The sequence below is a fragment of the Mirounga leonina genome, unplaced genomic scaffold, assembly GCF_011800145.1.
Source record: "Mirounga leonina isolate KUSES-001 unplaced genomic scaffold, KU_Mleo_1.0 Mir_114, whole genome shotgun sequence".
Lineage (NCBI taxonomy): Eukaryota > Metazoa > Chordata > Mammalia > Carnivora > Phocidae > Mirounga > Mirounga leonina.
In genome coordinates, this window is record NW_023270265.1 from 19,255,364 (window position 1) to 19,274,341 (window position 18,978).

General features: G+C 34.2%; 1 protein-coding gene across 6 annotated transcripts in view; it reads left to right on the forward strand.

Annotated features, from left to right (window-relative positions):
• The window catches only part of HECTD2 (HECT domain E3 ubiquitin protein ligase 2), a 71,923-nt gene that overhangs the window by 32,137 nt on the left and 20,808 nt on the right, over positions 1–18,978 (forward strand). For 4 of the 6 annotated variants that reach the window (XM_035024953.1, XM_035024962.1, XM_035024971.1 and 1 more), the window contains exons 3-11: positions 4,327–4,465; positions 5,169–5,271; positions 5,735–5,824; positions 7,747–7,811; positions 11,706–11,751; positions 13,463–13,572; positions 15,281–15,429; positions 16,195–16,318; positions 18,702–18,798. In XM_035024953.1, the coding sequence (XP_034880844.1) occupies positions 4,327–4,465; positions 5,169–5,271; positions 5,735–5,824; positions 7,747–7,811; positions 11,706–11,751; positions 13,463–13,572; positions 15,281–15,429; positions 16,195–16,318; positions 18,702–18,798 (923 nt within the window). Of the gene's footprint in view, positions 1–4,326; positions 4,466–5,168; positions 5,272–5,734; positions 5,825–7,746; positions 7,812–9,339; positions 9,391–11,705; positions 11,752–13,462; positions 13,573–15,280; positions 15,430–16,194; positions 16,319–18,701; positions 18,799–18,978 lie in introns of those variants that run through there. The other 2 variants (XM_035024988.1, XR_004682873.1) reach the window with 2 other exon arrangements.

Sequence of the window (18,978 nt, forward strand, 5' to 3'; positions counted from 1 at the left end):
GGTTTATAAGTCCTATCCATTTTGTTCTTAAATAGTTGTAGAGGTGGAAGTTAGAAATTATTAAACTAGTGGTTTTCAAACCTGTTGTTATTTTTTATTTTCATAGCAAAACACTTTTTTGAAAAGTAAAATTTTTCTTAGAGCATCATTATATTAGGCAGAGAAAAACTGAGCTGCTCTGAATAAGCACATCCACCAGAGCCAGTCCCATGAGGTGGCCCTTGAAGTTCTTTGGAACCTTGGGAACAGCTGACGTAGGTAATTTCGTTTATTTTATAATGGCAAAATTAAGGCCTAAGGAGTTTCAGTGACATGTCTAAGGTTATGAAAGTTAGTAACTGAGCCAACAACAGGACCAAGTCCCTTACTTTCAAGGCTGGTGCTTTTTGTTGTTGTTGTTACTTTATTATTTACTTAATTACAAATTTTTGGGGATAAAGCTTAGAGTATAGCATTTTGCACCAGTGTGTCACCAGCAGCAAATCTTTTAAAACAGTAATTCCTTTCTAGCAATAGAGGGACAAGGAACAGGCCCAGGGTCCTCCTACTGAACACCCAACCTCCATAGAGACTCTTGTTTACCTCTGATGCTCTCGTTGCCATCTGTGCTCCATGGCCAGGAACAGCCTTCAGCGTCCCAATCATGTTGCCAATTTAAAATGTCAGTCTTAATTTTGGTGGCTACAGTTGTGGAAAACCACATATTACTAGTTTCCAACCAGAGTCAGCTTATGATAGCTCTTGAAAACAGTGAGTGAGCTGGCAAAATTTGGCTGATAATCTCACACCATTATACATAGTTGTATTATGATCTTCACGTTTTTTTTCAGTATACTTCCAGCCCCCACCAGAGCTCTTATTCTTCTTGCACTGGCTTCAAGTGTTTTACTTAATGTTTCTAAGCGACCAACCAAAATTGGCAGCACTATATTAAAAGCAAGGGAAATGATTACTGCTTATCAATTTAGCACTCAGTGTTCCCAAGTATTGGCTGAATGAAACCAAAATGACAGGTTTTCACTGATAAATATATTTTGTATTTATGGTATTCTATATTGCAGAAAAACCTGCATGTGATAGAACAAAGAATTGCCTGTTCTATTTATAATATCAGTTTGAGATTTAATTAATCTCTCATCACCACATTTATTGATTTTCTCGTTTGAATTAGATTTTAATAACCATCTGTGAGAACAGACTGAAAGCCTGTCTCTGGAAACAATGCCTTGGTATTTAGGGACAGGAGAGCAGCTGTGAGCTGTTGTTCTTCCTTTCTTAATAGCTGAATGTCACATTCTGTAGTTTGGCTTTCATTCACTAATGTGAGCAAACTGCCTTTCTTTCTGACTCAAGTTCCATTTACATAGTACGTTAACATTCTGTATTATTCTTCAGTCTGAGTTACCTTGTGACCTAAAAATAAATCCTGTCTGGGCCTCTGGTTCTAATTTCACCCTATAATCCTCTTGGCCTTAGCATTACTATTTCTCTTATATAAGATCTTCCCACTCTCAGGCTTTGCCAAAATGCAGTTCTCTTACTAACTAAAATTTCACTCTTCTTCCACCTCAGCATGGTATTAATAAAAATGAGTGGGTATAAAAATGTGTATATATGCTCTGTGAGTGAATAAGTTAATTTATATTTGAATGAGTCTGTGTGTATCTAATAGTGGGTGTTTATAGCCAGGTTGGGAAAGGTGTGTGGGAAGGGATAGGAAAGGGTAAGCCTGGTGAAGAGGAAGAGAAACTGTAGAGGAGCCTCACTAGTAACAAGACTAGTGTTGGAGAGAGGAGACTATCTGTTTGTTTGCTGCTGAGATGCCCATTTCTTTCTTACTAATAAAGATTTCCAAACATAAGAAATCATTTGTAGAAGTACCTAATTTTACTTGCTAATGAATTGAACCTCTGTCCAATACGTGCCTAAAGTAAAAATTACTAGAAATTGGATATTTCCGTATTTAATAAAGGGTATAAAAATCAGTTATAGAAGTGAATTAAAGACATTTAATGTTTTGTACTGTCAGCACCATTGTTCTCTCCTAATACCAAACAGTGTTTCTCAGTGTGACCCTCAGACTGGCAGCATCAGCATCATCTGGTAACATGTTAGAAATACAAATTCTTGGGCCCCACCCCAGACCTACTGAATCACAAACTCTGGGGAAAGGTCTAGTAATCTGTGTTTTAACAAGCTCTTCATGTGATTCTGATATACAGTAAAGGTCAAAAATCATTGCTTTTAATTATAAGAAATTGGCATCTCTGTAGTAACTTCTAATATGAAAGATATTTTATTGTAAAATATACCCTAACACTAATGAAATTTATCTTAGTTTATTGAAGTTATAGATCCAAGAATAGATATTTGATTGGGTGAGTGGATAAGGAAGGAAAGACCTTATAGCTATGTTCCTACCGTGATGATTAGATAATAGCTATGTTTGCTTAGTTGAAAATATATCCTGATTACATAAGAGTAGAATTAAATTCTACATATGTACATTTCACCTTGTAGAATTTAGAGTATATAAAATATTCACCTGTTTGGTTGGTTTGGAAGTATTAACAATTTTGAGAAAATACAATGACCAAAATAAAATGCTTAGTAGATGGCTCAACAGCAGAATGGAGGAGACAGGAATAAATGAGCTGGAATATAGAACAATAGAAATTACCCAGTCTGAGCAATAGACAGAAAATAGACTAGAAAGAAAACGTGAATTATCTCAGAGACCTATGGGACTGTAACAAAAGAGGATACCTTCTTGTCATTGGTGTCTTGGAAGGACAGGAGAAAGAGGGTAGGCTGAAAAAGTACTCAGAAATGACTGAAAGCTTCCTATATTTGGCAAGAGATATAAACCTAAAGGTTCAAGAAACTGAGCAAACCACATACAGGATAAACCCAAAGAAATCTATGTCAAGACATATGATAATTTAACCTATGAAAACTAAAGACCTCTGAAAAGCAGCCAGAGAAACACAACACCTTACCTATAGGATAAGATAATCATAAACCGAGAACAGGAAGAGATATAAAAGGTACAATTTCTACACTTCACTCCAACTGGTAAAATGATAACACCAGTAGACTCTGATAAGTTTTGTGTATATAACATAATATTTAGAGCAAATAGAATTCTAAAAAATGTTCAAGTAACCCACAAGAAGATAGGAAAAACTTAAAAAATATAAAAAAAAATAAAATAAAAATGACAAACTTAAGCCCTAATAGATCAACAATTACATTAAATGTAAATGGTCTAAAATACATCAATTAAAAGAGATTGGCAGGGTAGATTAAAAACATGACCTAACTGTATGCTGTCTATAAGAAACTCAATTCAAATATAACAATATAGGCAGGTTGAAAGTAAAAGGATGGGAAAAGATATATAGTAGTGGCTATATTAATATCAGATAAAGTAGACTTAAGTTACTGGAGAGAGAGGGGGACATTATATAGTGATAAAACTAGACTTACAGGAAACAATTAGAAATATTTTTTAAAATTTTAGAAATAAAACAGAAGGAACACAAAAGCAAACATACATACCAGATAATGCCTTAAGAGAACTAGAAGATGAAAAGAAGGAAATGTTTAAAATTTAAAAAGAAATGAAAAAGAGCTAAAAAAGAAATTAAAATTGAAATAGGAAGTCTAACATCTGGGTAATTGGAGCAAGGAGGGACTTGATAAGACTCTATTCCTCAACGGGTTAATGGTTTCAGAGGTGTTTATCTTATAACAACTCATTAAGCCATCCATTCCTTTTGTGAGATTTTTCTGTATTTGTTTTGTTTTACAATTAAAAGATTATGAAATGCAACAAAAAGGCAAACAGTGAATGGGCAAATATTTGCAAAGAAAAAAACAGAAAAATGTCGTGCAAATTGATTTTTTTAAAAAGCTAAAACTATAATAAAGAATTACAGAGGATGTAAATAAATGGTTTACATATATTCAAAAAGGTAATAAACACTAAAAACATTGAGCCTCACTGAAATACTTCTTGGAAGACAACTTTCGGGAAAGGAACAAAGGAAATAAACTTTATTTATATCTTATCTGTGGATAACTTTTAATTTAAGATATGGCCTAATATCTGTTGTGGGTGAAGTTGGGGTTGGGAGGGACTGGTGGCAATAGAGCCTTCAGGAGATGCCCTTTACTGTGGTAGGATTTCTGTTATATGATCCCAAGGTGAATGCAATACAAAATAATTCACTTGTTTTCTGCTCATGTTGAGTTAGCCTGACATTTTATAATTTGGAAAATTTTTACTATTAATTACATTGAATGCTTTTTTATACTTCACAGTGAGAGACCTACCACCAATTTGCCTTGATGTTAGACAAAAACAGCGTGTTTCTATAGATGCATTACCATCTGAAATGAAGGCCCCAGTTCTTTCAGAATCTGTCCTTCCTAACCAGTCCAAAACTATGAAAGACTTTCAGTAAGTTTCAGCTCACTGTTAATATGTAGACGTATAGTCATCTAATGCCAGTACTCTACATAATTTAATATTTTTGTGTGAGAAATTGAACTTGTGGCTCATTGTAAGGCATTGGTCAAGAGTGAAGACACAAAAGACTAGATGTCTCAAGTTGAATGTGAAAACAAATGTATAAATAACAGATAAGGGGTAGGTAATGTTGCAACAAAAGAAACAACACTAAATAAGAGAATATGAGTTAAAACAGACAAAAGGAGATAAAGATGGTGATAAAATAATAAAATGTTTCCTTTTTAAAAAATATTATTTCATCTGCTATGTGACACATAAACCATAAAAGCTATGTCACTACTGAAAATAATCCAATGAATATTGAAGGACTAAGTGATAATGAGAAAGTAGACAGAGAAAGTAAACAAAATTTCTCAAGTTTAGCTATGAAGTAAAGGAAAGAAAGTGTTAATTGTGAGGAGCATGTCAAGAATGACCTTTCTAAAAAGCAAGTAAATGGAAAGCTGAATAAATATCATGATCCATTTAAGAATTATAAGTTCATAAACTGTATTTATATAATTGGAACATATTGTATTCAGCTTCAATATTTCAAATTACATGTTTGGTGACATTTATTTTTAAAGAAATAATGCTATTTTATCTGAATAATATTTCTATCTGTTATAGTTAATGTTTGTTTTCATTTTAGGGAAGATATGGAAAAAGTTAAGTCATCAGGAGATTGGAAAGCAGTACATGATTTTTATCTAACAACATTTGATTCTTTCCCAGAACTAAATGCTGCATTTAAGGTAATAACACAGAAAACACATTTTTCACTTTTAGTTTTAAATTTTCCAAAAAAGATACAATAACTTAGCTCTTTTTCTACCTAATATGGACTTAAGCAGCTGTGTAAACATATATACATATTAATTTCAGAAAGTATACATATCACAAATAAATATTACTTAAGTGATATCATAAAGATTGTTTGCATTTGTACTAATGATGATGTTTGACTCCATTCTTTCAGTTTTAAAAAACAAAGTGATTATACTGGCTAATTGAACATGATAATAAAAAATAAATATTAAAAAGTGATTAAAATAATTCTTATACATTCATTTTTATTTCTAGCAACTTTGCCCAAAAGTTCTTTTTCATCATCCTACTAAAAAATATTAGAAATTATGAAGGAATAGTTATGGTTCAAAATTACTAAGAACAGTCCTTAAATGTTATATACACTTAATTCATTAATTGAATTTGCAGAAAGATGCCACCGCCTCCTTTAATACCATTGAAGACTCTGGGATTAACGCTAAATTTGTGAATGCTGTATATGATGCCTTACTTAATACTGTAAGTATTATTTATGAACAGATGCAAACAGTATAATTCTTTGTCTCTTTTGTATTTCAAAAGCAGCCACACAAATATTGTAATAATCACCTTGTAACATAATTATATAATTGTACAGTAAATTTAGTTGAAATTCTCAGAAAGTTAGGTATTTTTTATATTTTTTTAATTAAATGAGAATTAAGCAGAAAATACTTTTATGTCCAGTCCTTCTTTAGGAAGGCTTGCTGAAATAAAATCATGCTTCACTTAGCCAGCGAAAGGAGATAAACTATTTGATTGTATTGGCATTGCACTGAATCTATAGTGGTTCTCAAATTTTACTATGTATCAGATTCACAGGAAGGGCTTCTTAAAATACAGAGTTTCAGATTCAGTAGTTCTGGGGTAGAGCTCAAGCATTTGTGTTTCTAACAAGTTCCCAGGGACCACATTTTGAGAACCACAGTGCTATAATTGAATTTGTGAGGAGTGGACATTTTTTTTTAATCCATGAGCATGGTATATCCCTCCAATTACTTAGATCTTCTTTAGTTTTTCTTGGTGATACTTTGTAGTTTTCTGGATAAATGTCTTACACATATCTTGTTACATTTAGTTCTAGTACTTGATTTTTTTTGATGGAATTGTAATACTTTCGCTATGCGCAAACAATGAATCGTGGAACACTACATCAAAAACTAATGATGTAATGTATGGTGATTAACATAATGTAATAAAATAAAATTTAAAAAAAATACTTTCATATATTTATCTTTATTTACCATACCAAATTCACTCATTAATTCGAATAGTGCATCAATAAATTTATTTGGATTTCCTGTATGGACAGTCCTGTCATTTGTGAAAAATGAGACTTCACCTCTTCAGTCCTTTTATCTTGCATGTATGGATGGATAGATGTAAGTATTTGCCTTATTGCACTGGCTAGGACCTCTTGTAAAATTTTGAATAAAAGAAGTAATAGCAAACATCTTTGTCTTATTCCTAATCTCAGTATTTTACTATTAAATACATGAAAAGGTACATTATTATTATGTATTGTCATGTGAGAAATGTAAATAACATTACACATCCGTTCAAAATGAGTAAAATTTTTTTAAGTACTGAATTGGCAATATTGTGCAGCAACTGGAACTTTCATACCCTGATGAGGTATGAAACTAGTACAACCATTTTGGAAAATTGCTTGGCATTATTTACTAACACTAAGCATATACATATACATATACATATACTGTGACCCAAAATGTTCCACTTCTAGGACGTTTGTCTGATCTCTTTTGACTTGGAGTGATGTCAGTGTCTTATAGACACTAGAAAATTAAATCTACAACACAAGGGGAAACTCTCTAAAATGGAAATAAGATTTTTTTTTTAGTATTTGAATTCTTAAACTGTATAGGAATGTTATTTTATGCCTTTTCTGCCTTTTCCAAATCCAGTAATGAAAAAAAATCTTATTTTTTTATTGAACATAATTTCATTGCTCTTAATAATGAATTGTGGATCTACCTGCTAATTATAACTTTTTACTGGTAGTAATAAATATATTTAAATATATGCAGTCATTTTATATTGTTAAACATGCTAATCTTGGACTCGTGTTCATGATTTTATCCTGCCAATCCAGGGAAACTGAAAATTTTTTCAGTTATATAAAACCGATGTTGGTCATCAAAGGGCCACCATATACGTTTGTGCAGTTTGCTGTGCACGGCACATCCCAGGGAGCATTCTCGTTGTAATCTTATGTCATTGGTGCTCTAGCACTCTCAGATGTGAAAATCATACTACCGTAAGCAGTCCTCGGTCATCAAGTCTGATTTTAACTATTGAAACAGATCTGTAAATATAAATAACATATAAAAGTCACCTAAGTACCTAATCCTAATTATTTTATGATTTTCTTTTGCCTGTAGCCTCAAGACATTCAGAAGACAGTATTAAAGGGAATCATTAACAGCCTATTACGAGAATGGAAAGGGTAATTTTAACTAATATTTAGCTAATCAATATAGATAATTTCTACATCCCATACATCTTTAATGTATATGCATATATTTTACTCTCAGAAAAGATTTTATTTGTTTTAAAAACAGAGATCAGAAAGAAATTATAAACCATTTATAACAAAGCAAAAACACTTACGACAAAGCTTTTTAACTTGAGTTTTGTGACTTCTCAGGAGGGTTTATATGTGGGCTTCACAGGATCTGTGAATCCTTTAAAATTATATATAAAATTTGTTATGTACAGATATATGTGTGGTATAAAAATGGGATGCATAGTTACATCAGTAACCTAGAATTAAATTAAATGGACATTAAATTTAGCTTTGGATTTCTTGGTAGCTAGAGCAAAGTTTTTCTAAGGAAATGTAAGTTTGGCTACTGAAATATTTTTTTTCCTGGAACTAAATCTTGAATCATTATATAAGGAATGATGGGCAATGTAATTGATAATGTTCGAATATCAATGGATATGCAGAACACAACAATATACTTTGAAAAGTCCATAGTATTTAAAATGATATTATTTAAGTAGCATATAACTTAAATAATAGCTTCTACTAAAGCCAAAGGAATACCATTAAATTATAATTCAAGTGTTTATATTAAGCCCCATTTAAAAATAATATCAAAATTATTGAATGTTAAGGGACACCTGGGTGGCTCAGTCTGTTGAACATCTGACTTTTGGGTTTGGCTCAGGTCATGATCTTGAGTCTTGGGATCCAGCCCCACATCGGGGCTCCGCACCCAGTGAGGATCTGCTTGAGATTGTCTCCCTCTGCCCACTCCCCATTCATGTGTGTGCTCTCTCTCTCTCTCTCAAATAAGTAAATAAATCTTTAAAAAAATTATTAAATGTTAAATGTACCCCATATTTTTTAATAACACTGCTCTGATTTTCAAAGAAATTCATGGTTATTACATAAATGTAGAAAAGGCACTGCTAGTATTATTAAAAAAAAAGTAAACATGTTAACATTTTGCCATCTTTTTTCTGGTCACCTTTTTGAAACAAATGAAACCATACTGTATAGTTTGATGTGATTTTTTAATAGCATTTTTCCTAATTTGTCATTATGGTAGTAAATTTGCATTTTCCTTGAATTATATGGTTTTGGTTGAACCCATAGTGCTTCACTGAAAATGGAGAGATTTAGAGTGTAGGAGAGCTCCTGAGAGAAGTGGAAGCCCAGTGGCCTGACCCCGCCCCAGCCTGAGTCCCCTCTCATAAGCACACTCTCACTGCTTTCCAACCCTGCTCCTCAGAAGTGTGCCTGAGAGAGATTAAATGATAATTCGATGTGATTATCTATCAAAGGAGCATGTGGTCTTTACCCAAAAGTCTTGTTTTATTTTGGATTTTTTATAACAACAACAAGATCTAAAGTTTACAGACTTTATTATGGGCTAGGCACCTTTCTAACAATCTTCCATGTATTTTTCATTGAATCTTCACTGCAATTTTATGAAATAGTTAATATGATTACTTTCATTTCACAGTGGAGGAAACTAATTTACAGAAAAGTTAAAGAAGTTGCCCAAGTTAACACAGTAAGTGCCTGAGTCAGGATTAGAACCTAGGCAGTCTGGCAAAGAGCCTGTGATCTCAACCACAACTTCAATGCCCAGAACTGTGTACTGCATTAAAATACTAGTACATGGGACAGGAATTTGGAAATTGTCATGGTATTGCTATAAAATGGAAAAATAGGGCTCGCCTATCACCAGGAATTTCAATATTTATGAATTGCCCTGAGTGTTTTAAAATATTTTCAAATTGGGGCACCTCCAGCTCAGGTCATGATCCTGGAATAAAGCCCTGTGTTGGGCTTCCCTGCTCAATAGGCAGTCTGCTTCTCCCTCTCCCTCTGCTTCTCCCCCTGCTTGTGCTCTGTCTCTCTCTGTCTCTGTCTCTCATAAATAAAATCTTAAAACTAAATAAATAAATAAAATATTTTCAAATGTAATTTCTAAAACATAACAGTAGTCCCATTCAGAAAATAGTCTGACAATTATGTAGACTATTATAGACAGAAATAGTTTAGAAACCTTGTAAACAATTTAAATTATTATTCAGTCAAGATAATTCTTCCACAAAGAAATGTTACTAAACATTTCTGTATACACATGTGTATACATATTTCAAATTTTAACACGTATGTTATATATTTATATTTCAGACTATGTAGCTTTACATTTTGTAAAGGTCATTTAGTACATTTGGGACAGTGGTTTATGTTTTCAGATTTGTTTTGTAATTATAACAGAAAAGTAATCATTTGGTCATTTTCTTTTTTTTTTTAAAGATTTTATTTATTTATTTATAGGACAGAGAGAGACACAGTGAGAGAGGGAACACAAGCAGGGGAAGTGAGAGAGGGAGAAGCAGCCTTCCCGCTGAGCAGGGAGCCGGACGTGGAGCTCGATCCCAGGACCCCGGGATCATGACCTGAGCTGAAGGCAGACGCTTAACGACTGAGCCACCCAGGCGCCCCTATTTGGTCATTTTATTTTCTTAAAGGAAATTCAAGGAGATACTGGGAGATGAACCTTTTTTCCCCCAGCATTTAGTTTTGAAAAAGTTCAAACCACAGAAAAGTTAAAGACAATGAAAGCTCATATACCTTTCACCTAGATTCACCAGTTGTTAATTTTATCCCTCATTTGCTTTTTGCTTTCTCTCCCTGTGCATGAGTGTGTGCATAATTATTTTTTTTAGTAAATGAAGACATCATGACACTTAACCTCTAATTACTTCAGCATGTATTTCTTAATAACCTTTTCCTACATAACCATAACACTGTATCACACCAAACAAATTTAATGTTTTTCTAATAGTACTCTCTAAAATGCGGTCCACATTTAAATTTCCCCAGTTGTCTCAAAAGTGTTCTTTAATATCTGGGTTTTGGACCCAGTCAAGGATCATGAATTGAATCTGGTAATCTTATAGGTGAATCATTTTTAATTCAAGAAGTTACTTTAGAGTATCTTTGAGAGTGTATTCAATAGAATCTGAGAGGGTGAGAAAGAAACACTCATCAGCTTTGGGAATAACAAAAACTCTTGGTCAAATTTGACAATGTGAAAATCCAGATTAACATGGAAAAAAATTACAAATTAGTTACATCTCAGAGGTATTCAAATATTAATTTAATTTCCAATTTAATTAGAAACATACTAGATGAATTTACCATGTGATTTGATTTGCAGATATTTCTATATCTATCACTTCAGAAATAGATATATAAACACAGCGTATTTTCTTTCCTCAGAGCATCAGTATTCTTACATGAGATATCAACTATCCTTTATTAAAACAAAAATATAAGTATTCTAAAATTGTTGATTATTCATCAGGCTCTTAACTCTTTCCCAAGTTAGTCATGATATTTACCTCATAAAATGTTATAGCCTACTTAATTTACCTTTCTCTTTTAAGATTTTCTTTATTTATCTGAGAGAGAGAAAGCGTGTGAGAGCACAAGTAGGGGGAGGGACAGAGAGAGAATCTCAGACCCCATGCTGAGTGCGGAGCCTGACACAGGGCTCTATCTCACAACCCTGAGATTCTGACCTGAGCTGAAATCAAGAGTCGGATGCTTAACCAACTGAGCCACCCAGGCACCCCTACTTAATTCATCTTTTAGGTGTCTTCAGAACCAGCCAAGAGTAAGCACAGAAGAACCTATATTCCCAGCATATTATGAATCTGTTACTGTCTCAGTAATCATACATACTAACTGAAGTCTCATTTTTGGCTTTTACCAATGCAGTTCTCACAAAAACATGTACTAATCATTTTTTGTTAGATGCTATAAGATTAAATACTAATCTGTAATCAATTATGCTTATTTCTTTTACAGTCCACGAACAAAAGATGATCTTAGAGCATATTTTATACTTTTACAGGTAAGAAAGCAAGAACTGAAGTTGTCTAATTCAAATCTCAGTCTATGCATGTGTTAAGGGAAATGATATCAAGTACTAAGTATTATTTTGTGCAACATTATTGATATTTTTTGATTATAGTGTAACCAGAGCACTAAAGTTATAACAAACAATGGGAAGCTAAATTATCTTTGGGATTAAAATTTTAATGTAGTTCTTGCCTTTCTGCTGTGGTATTCAGGAACAAGCAGAATGGAAGCACCTTTTCTTCCTCCAGTCAACCTCTTATAACTAGCTTTAATGGGCTGCAGAACTTTCTTTTATTTCCCAACTAGTAGGTTTCTAACTTCTCTAGGTATTTTTAATAAATGCTTCCATTAGAATTCTAATGGAAAAATCAAGGTGATTGCTTATGTTTGCTAAAGCAAAGGTGATGAACTTTTTCCTCTTGAGAGAGACAGATTCGTAGATACAAAAAAATAAGGTCCAGACAAATGAAAAGCAATTTTTAGTTTGTATTATTTTTTTGAGAAAGAAGTATGTTATTACATAGCTAGCATACTGCTTTTGTATTAGTCTTTACAATTTACAAAAGGTGTTTGTGTATATTATTATCTCATTTAAAGGTAAGAAAAATTATGTTAAATAAGATACAGTGTTTAGTTAAATATTATGTCCAATAAAAGGAAATATGGACAGTAGGAATAAAAGAAGGGGGAGAAAGGAAAAAAGTAAAAGTGGGAAAAAGAAGTTAAGTAGACAAGAGGTAGTTGAAAGATATAAGAAGGGAAAGTAGAGGGTAGGAAGGACAAAAGCAAAACTAGAAGAAAGGGAGGAAATGTATGTAGATAGTAAAAGCTAGAGAAATGACAACCGAGGTTCAGATTTTGGGAGTGAGACTGTTAGTCAGCAGTAAGCTCTGCCCATGGTACCTTCTCACGAGCACCACTTGGGGTGGCTCTCAGCAGGAGGCACTCTCTGATTGTGAATTTGTCCTTGCCAGGAAGTCAGTTTTGTGAAAAATACATGGTGCTCTCTTAGTTCCCACAATTTCAGTTTATTTTTCAATGATACTATTTTTTTCCATGAAGTTCTGAAATGCACATTGTGATAAGAGTTTAGGTTGTAGAGATGTAACTAGAGGCTTCGAGCAACTACTTCGGTGTCCCTTTGACATTCGAAAGTTGTCCGAAGCTGTGATGTGGCTCTCTCCTCGTTCTTTGTGAGACATGCACCTAATTCATCTCACAGTGGCAGAAGTTTCACAACCAGCTTTTACTTCATTTTTCTAGCATTCTTTTTTTTTTTTAATCAAGGAAGAACCAGGTTTTTCGTTTAATTGGATGATAGTGATTGGCACAGAGCTAGGAGCCTTACATACATTTTCTTTTTTACTACTTAGAACAAGTAAGATAGCTATTATCATTCCTATTTTAAAGATGAGGAAATTGAGAATCAAAGTTTAAGGAACACGCCTAAGTGATAGAATCAGTCCTCAGACCCAGATTTGTCTTAATTTCAAAGCTCATGCTCTTTCTGCTATACAGCCAAAATCGAAATTTCTGTTAATTAAATAATTAAACAAATAGATTATTGTTTTATAGGATTTCACCCAGTATTTCATAATCTCAAATTTAGTTTCCTAATGTACCACTTAGTTCATTAAGCTTAGTGTCTTTCCTTTCACACGTTAACAAAATTTTAACACAATTATCTGTCATATCTTTTTCAGAATCCTCAATTCAGTAATACATCTACGTATGTCATCTATGCTCACTTGCTGCGACAGATAGCTGCCTTAGTGGAAGCTGATCATCATTTCCTGGTTCACTGGCTTAAAAAGTAAATCACTCTGTCATATTAATAAGAACTCTTATAATCGTACAGTTTCAAGTTTGATATTAGTGATTTTATAATAAAATATATTTAAATGTTTTCAGGTCTTTAGAAATGATCTCCTAATTAGCAGTACTTCAAAGCCGATTATAAACATATACCTCAGTACCACAGAGAGGGTAATTAAAAATCTGTTTTTAAAGCAAGTAACCATTTTGCTGGTGCAAACTGTTATTGAGGTTTCTATCCACTGCTTTCGCTTACTACACAGCACCTGCCTGTCAGTGGTTTTCATATAGCTCAAGATGGTGACCGGATTTTCTCAGATACTATTTCAATTTGTGTCTTTTTATTTCCTATCAGTCTCACCATTACTTACATAGTGCCTTTTCTTTTTTTTTTTTTTTTAAGATTTTGTTCATTTATTTGAGACAGAGAGAATGAGAGACAGAGAACATGAGAGGGAGGAGGGTCAGAGGGAGAAGCAGACTCCCTGCCGAGCAGGGAGCCCGATGCGGGACTCGATCCCGGGACTCCAGGATCATGACCTGAGCCGAAGGCAGTCGCTTAACCAACTGAGCCACCCAGGCGCCCTACATAGTGCCTTTTCAATCAGTCTTGATATCAGTCAGTCTCACCATTACATAGTGCCTTTTCCTTACCTAATAACGTCATCATAAAATATAGATTAGCCATCAATATGAATTTATAAAAAATACAGTCTGTTTTTTCATAGAGCTATACTCACATAAACAATGACTTTTCTCCATGATTGATAAAATGTTAGAGGCAAAATATTTTCAGAATTAATTTTAAATAAAATCGGCTCTCATTATTCATGGTATTTATGTTCTATAAAGTCACTGCTAACACTGAATTAACAAATACTGAATCATTGATCCTACAGGACATAACAGGGTTAGGTTCCTATGAGCTGCTGGTCTAGCATCCACATCAACCGATAAGTACATGATCTTATTTTTACTGCATTGCATGTAAAGACATCTTATTTAATAGAAGTTATTGATTCATGAGCATTGAACTTGCGACCAACAGCACTATGACTAATGTCTGAAGAAATTTTATCTAACACAAGTTTATTCTCCATAAGGTACCTCACATTCCTCTTGTGCTTTAGGAACACTAGACAGAACTTTAGCACTACATTTTGGGAACCATTTTAAAACACCAGAATTACTAATTAAAAAGCACAAAAATGTGGAAAATATGACACTAAACTGTAAAGAATACTCATTTACAGTATGGGAGCTAAAACAAGAAGGCAGAGTGTTTCTTTGTTCGACCTCAGCTGGGAATATGCACATCTGGCAACTCACATTTTTTGCCATTCTGCACATCTGCAAATGACCGTGACTGAAAGATCCACTAATATTGATTTTGGGGTTACAATTAAATTTTAGGAAGTAGGCAAATTTGCAAATACTGAGTCTAAGTAACAAGGATTGACTGAATATTGAAAGCCTTAAAAATGAAATGCCTAATGCTAACGTTATAGTAATTTTGGTGTTTATTTCTTATTTAAGAAACAATACTCCAGGTAAGATTTGCATCGTTTCAAATATTTGGCAACTTAAGAAATAGAATTTGGGGGGATATTCTCAAATTTTATGTGTACAGGATACACTTTGATAGCTAACATATAGCCAAAATAGAAAATGTGATTTGATTGGAATTATTTCAAAATCTTTACCAGATTATCCCAGAAGAGGTTCAAACAATTGGTAGAGAGATTGCTGCAGTTTATTTCTTTGCGCCTGTTTCCTGCAAAGCCTGAAGAATTTCCACCTATAACAAAGTGTTCCTGGTGGATCCCATCAGCATCCAAAGTGTTGGCTTTACTTAGTAGGTTTTATTACTCTGTCTTCTCTTTTGTTAAATATTAGGGACATTTCTGTAAGGATCTCAAAGTACTGTAGAGGCATTCTTAAATTTTAAAACCTTCCTTTGAAGTGAAGAGTTGTGATTTTTTCCTGTTTTGATAATGGATTTCACATTTAATGTATAGCATGAAAAAGCTTTATGCATTTTATTGGGCAGTATTCTGTATTCTGGCCATCTGCTGCATGTGACCTGCTAAGTAGAGACCCTTAAGAAAACAGGCACTTGTGTTGATTCCCAAGAACTCCTAGGAGAGAACACACTGATGGAAAAGTAGTGTAAAGAGGGGCTCACCTGTGTACTCCCTTTACTATACTGTTCTAATCCCCACCACAAGCTGTTTTATAAAAGCAAGAAATGATTGGCTGCATCTGAACCACAATTTTTTTTAAAGATTTTATTTCTTTATTTGAGAGAGAGAGAGTGAGCACAAGTAGGGGAAGGGGCAGAGAGAGAAGCAGACTCCCCCACTGAGCAGAGAGCCTGGGTTGCAAGCTTAATCCGAAGACCCTGAGATCATGACTTGAGCCGAAGGCAGACACTTAACCCACTGAGCCACCCAGGTGTCCCCTGAACCACAATTTTAAAACTACTTTTTTAATTAGGAGCTACGGTTGGCTTAAAATAGGAATTTCTAGATAAAGTCTATCTGGTGAGCATGAAAATGTTCTTATTAGAATGAATCATGCACATGTTAGAAAAGATCATTGTTAGAATTTATCTTTACAGATACTGCAAACAGTTTGGTTCATCCTCCCCTTATTCCTTATACTGATTTCTATAATTCAACATTGGATCACATTGATCTCATGGAAGAATACCACACCTGGCAGAGCTTTGGAAACTCTCACAGGTACAATAAGAAGCTCATTTTGATTACTTACCTAAATGAAATACTATTCAAAATAATGACTGGATGTTAAATTTGTATAAATTTAAGTATGCACATATCTTTATATATAAACTTATAGTTTAGATATCCAGCCCTGAAACATCATTATATTTCTTAAAGCATTTTCTTTTTCTTACATTTTGAATTTATGTACATGTTAATTTGGTTTTGGTTTGATTAACAACATCTTTTCAAGAAGGGCAAAGTTGTATCTTAGTATGCAAGTTTCTTATATCTTCTTCTTTTTTATGCTGTCATCCAGTCCAGGGGTCACAAACTTTCTCTGTAAAGTACTAGATGGTAAATATTGTTGACTCTTTGGACTTTACGAACTCTGGTATACCTCTGTAACACAAAAACAGCGTTAGACAATATGTAAATACACAGGTGTGTCTGTGTCCCAGAAAACTTTCTGTACACAGGTGGTAGACCATATTTGTCCCATGGGCCATAGTTTGCCAATGCCTGTTGTAAAACAGTCGTCACACACATGCGCACATACACACGTACAGTTCACTCCTTTTCTCCTTCATTCTGTAGAAAAGGTGGTTGTCCCTTATCCACAATATAAAAAGAATGGGAGTTACAGCGAAAGGGCTTCACCACAAATTATTTACTACAATAGTGTAATAGGTTTTCAAAACACCTGACCAAACTCTTTAATATGCTGCACCTATATCCACACTCACAGTTTGGATTAAACCAGCATGACTATGCCAAACGTAACTTTTTCCCAGACCATGTGATATCTTAGAGAGTGTGTCTGTTCTAAAGGAGACTTAAGAGATATGGTAGGGATATAAGTAACCTCAAAACCCCAGATTAGTTTATAAATTGGTTCAATCTGCCAGGGACCCTTTCTGTCACAATTGGCCCAAAACCATAGACTGGCCTTCTGGACATATCTCAGTCCACATCTGAGCACTCAGAACTAAACAAGAATTGTTTCTGGGGACTTGGTTCTGTCGGATGGGTATTTTCTTGACAAAGTGTATTTATTTTACAAAGACACTTTTTTCTCCAACCTTCATATGATTACAGTGTTGTAGACAAAACCACAAAACAACTCCAAGAGTTACTGTGCATAGTTCAGTGACATCTTTTGATACAGAGCTCTTCTAACCACTGTGCCACGGCACCAGTGTTCCGAGAAGGAGCTACAGAGGGCTTGATCCTGTGATCCTTTCAGTTTGGGGGAAGCCAGCCTGGACTGAGGGGGACCTGGAGCCCGAGGGCAAGTCACCTCTGGCAGTGAGCAGCCACGTCTGTTTATTTCAGTGTGTCACACACGTGGTATCCTTTTTCTGTGCATGACTAGGGAAGGGTTGAGCCACACAGTTTTAAAATACATAGTAAGACCAAGATATACCCTACGAAGCTCACTGCACTTCTTTCATTTCCAAATTTTTAGTTAGCACTTAGTGATTCAAAACCATTACACATTAGTACTGAACAACTTTTCTTAACAATTGCGTTCTGGAGAAAGCTGTTTTATTTGTGGTTCGCACTAGGGCGGTAGTCTCCGGTTTCATCCTCATGCCTTCTTCACACCCAGTGCTTGACTATAGTTGGATGGATTCCAGCTGTAACTGATGGAGTCATTGCAGCCACTTCCGCTGGAGTCGGCCTCCTGAAGTGTCACTGTCACCTACTAGTTCTCTCTAAATGCATTTTTCTCTGGGTAGTTTGTGGCTTTTTTATGTAACACGGGATCAGCTCTGAAGGGAGGAAGTTAGTTATTTTCTTGACCTTTGATCATTATGTCATGTCTTTACAAATACATACCATTTCATACTATTACACCATTAAACGCAATACCAGCAGCAGCATACTTTTATTTTATGGATCTTAAATTTATTACTTTGCTTTTTACTACTGTAGTCATTGCTAGATTTCCTCATTTCTGAAGCTTGCACACGAGAAATATCCATGTAATAATGGATTTTTATAATTTCTGCACATGAACTTTCTGTCCTCATCCTCCTTCGTGAGTACTTCTGCCTCCGGGTTCTGGCGTTGGCCATATTTTCACAGGTAATGATCTACAGGTGACTGTACATAAACTGAAATGAGTTGTGTAAACCACATACGTGGTTAGTACATTTCAGAATGTTAGATGTAGCTTCCTCTAGAGAGTGAGCACACAGCACATCTAGTAATGATATGGACTTCACAAGGCTGTGGGGATTAAAAGAAGTGATGCACATAAAGTCATTTTGTAAATGGTAAAACACAATACAAAAGTAATGTTTTATATTGTTAGGAGGGGTACCTTAGATATTCCCTTAGTATAATTTTGCTAAAAATACACCATTTGCTTTTTCTGTTTTCACTTGTTGAGCAGGTTTTCCTTCTGTCAGTACCCATTCGTTATTTCTATAGCTGCAAAAAAAATCATTATTCAAAGAGACTCAGAACAACAGATGATAAGCATCGCAAGGGTAAGCCAGCTACAAAAACATATTTATGCTGACTATAATCAATATAGTAAATAATTTAATAAATAAATCAAATGTCTTGTGAATTGTTCTAGCATAATCAGGAAATGTTAAAAGTAAAAATTCATTTTATAACTCCCTCCAAAAGTGCTTAAACCTGTTCATGATACAGGAAAGAGATAC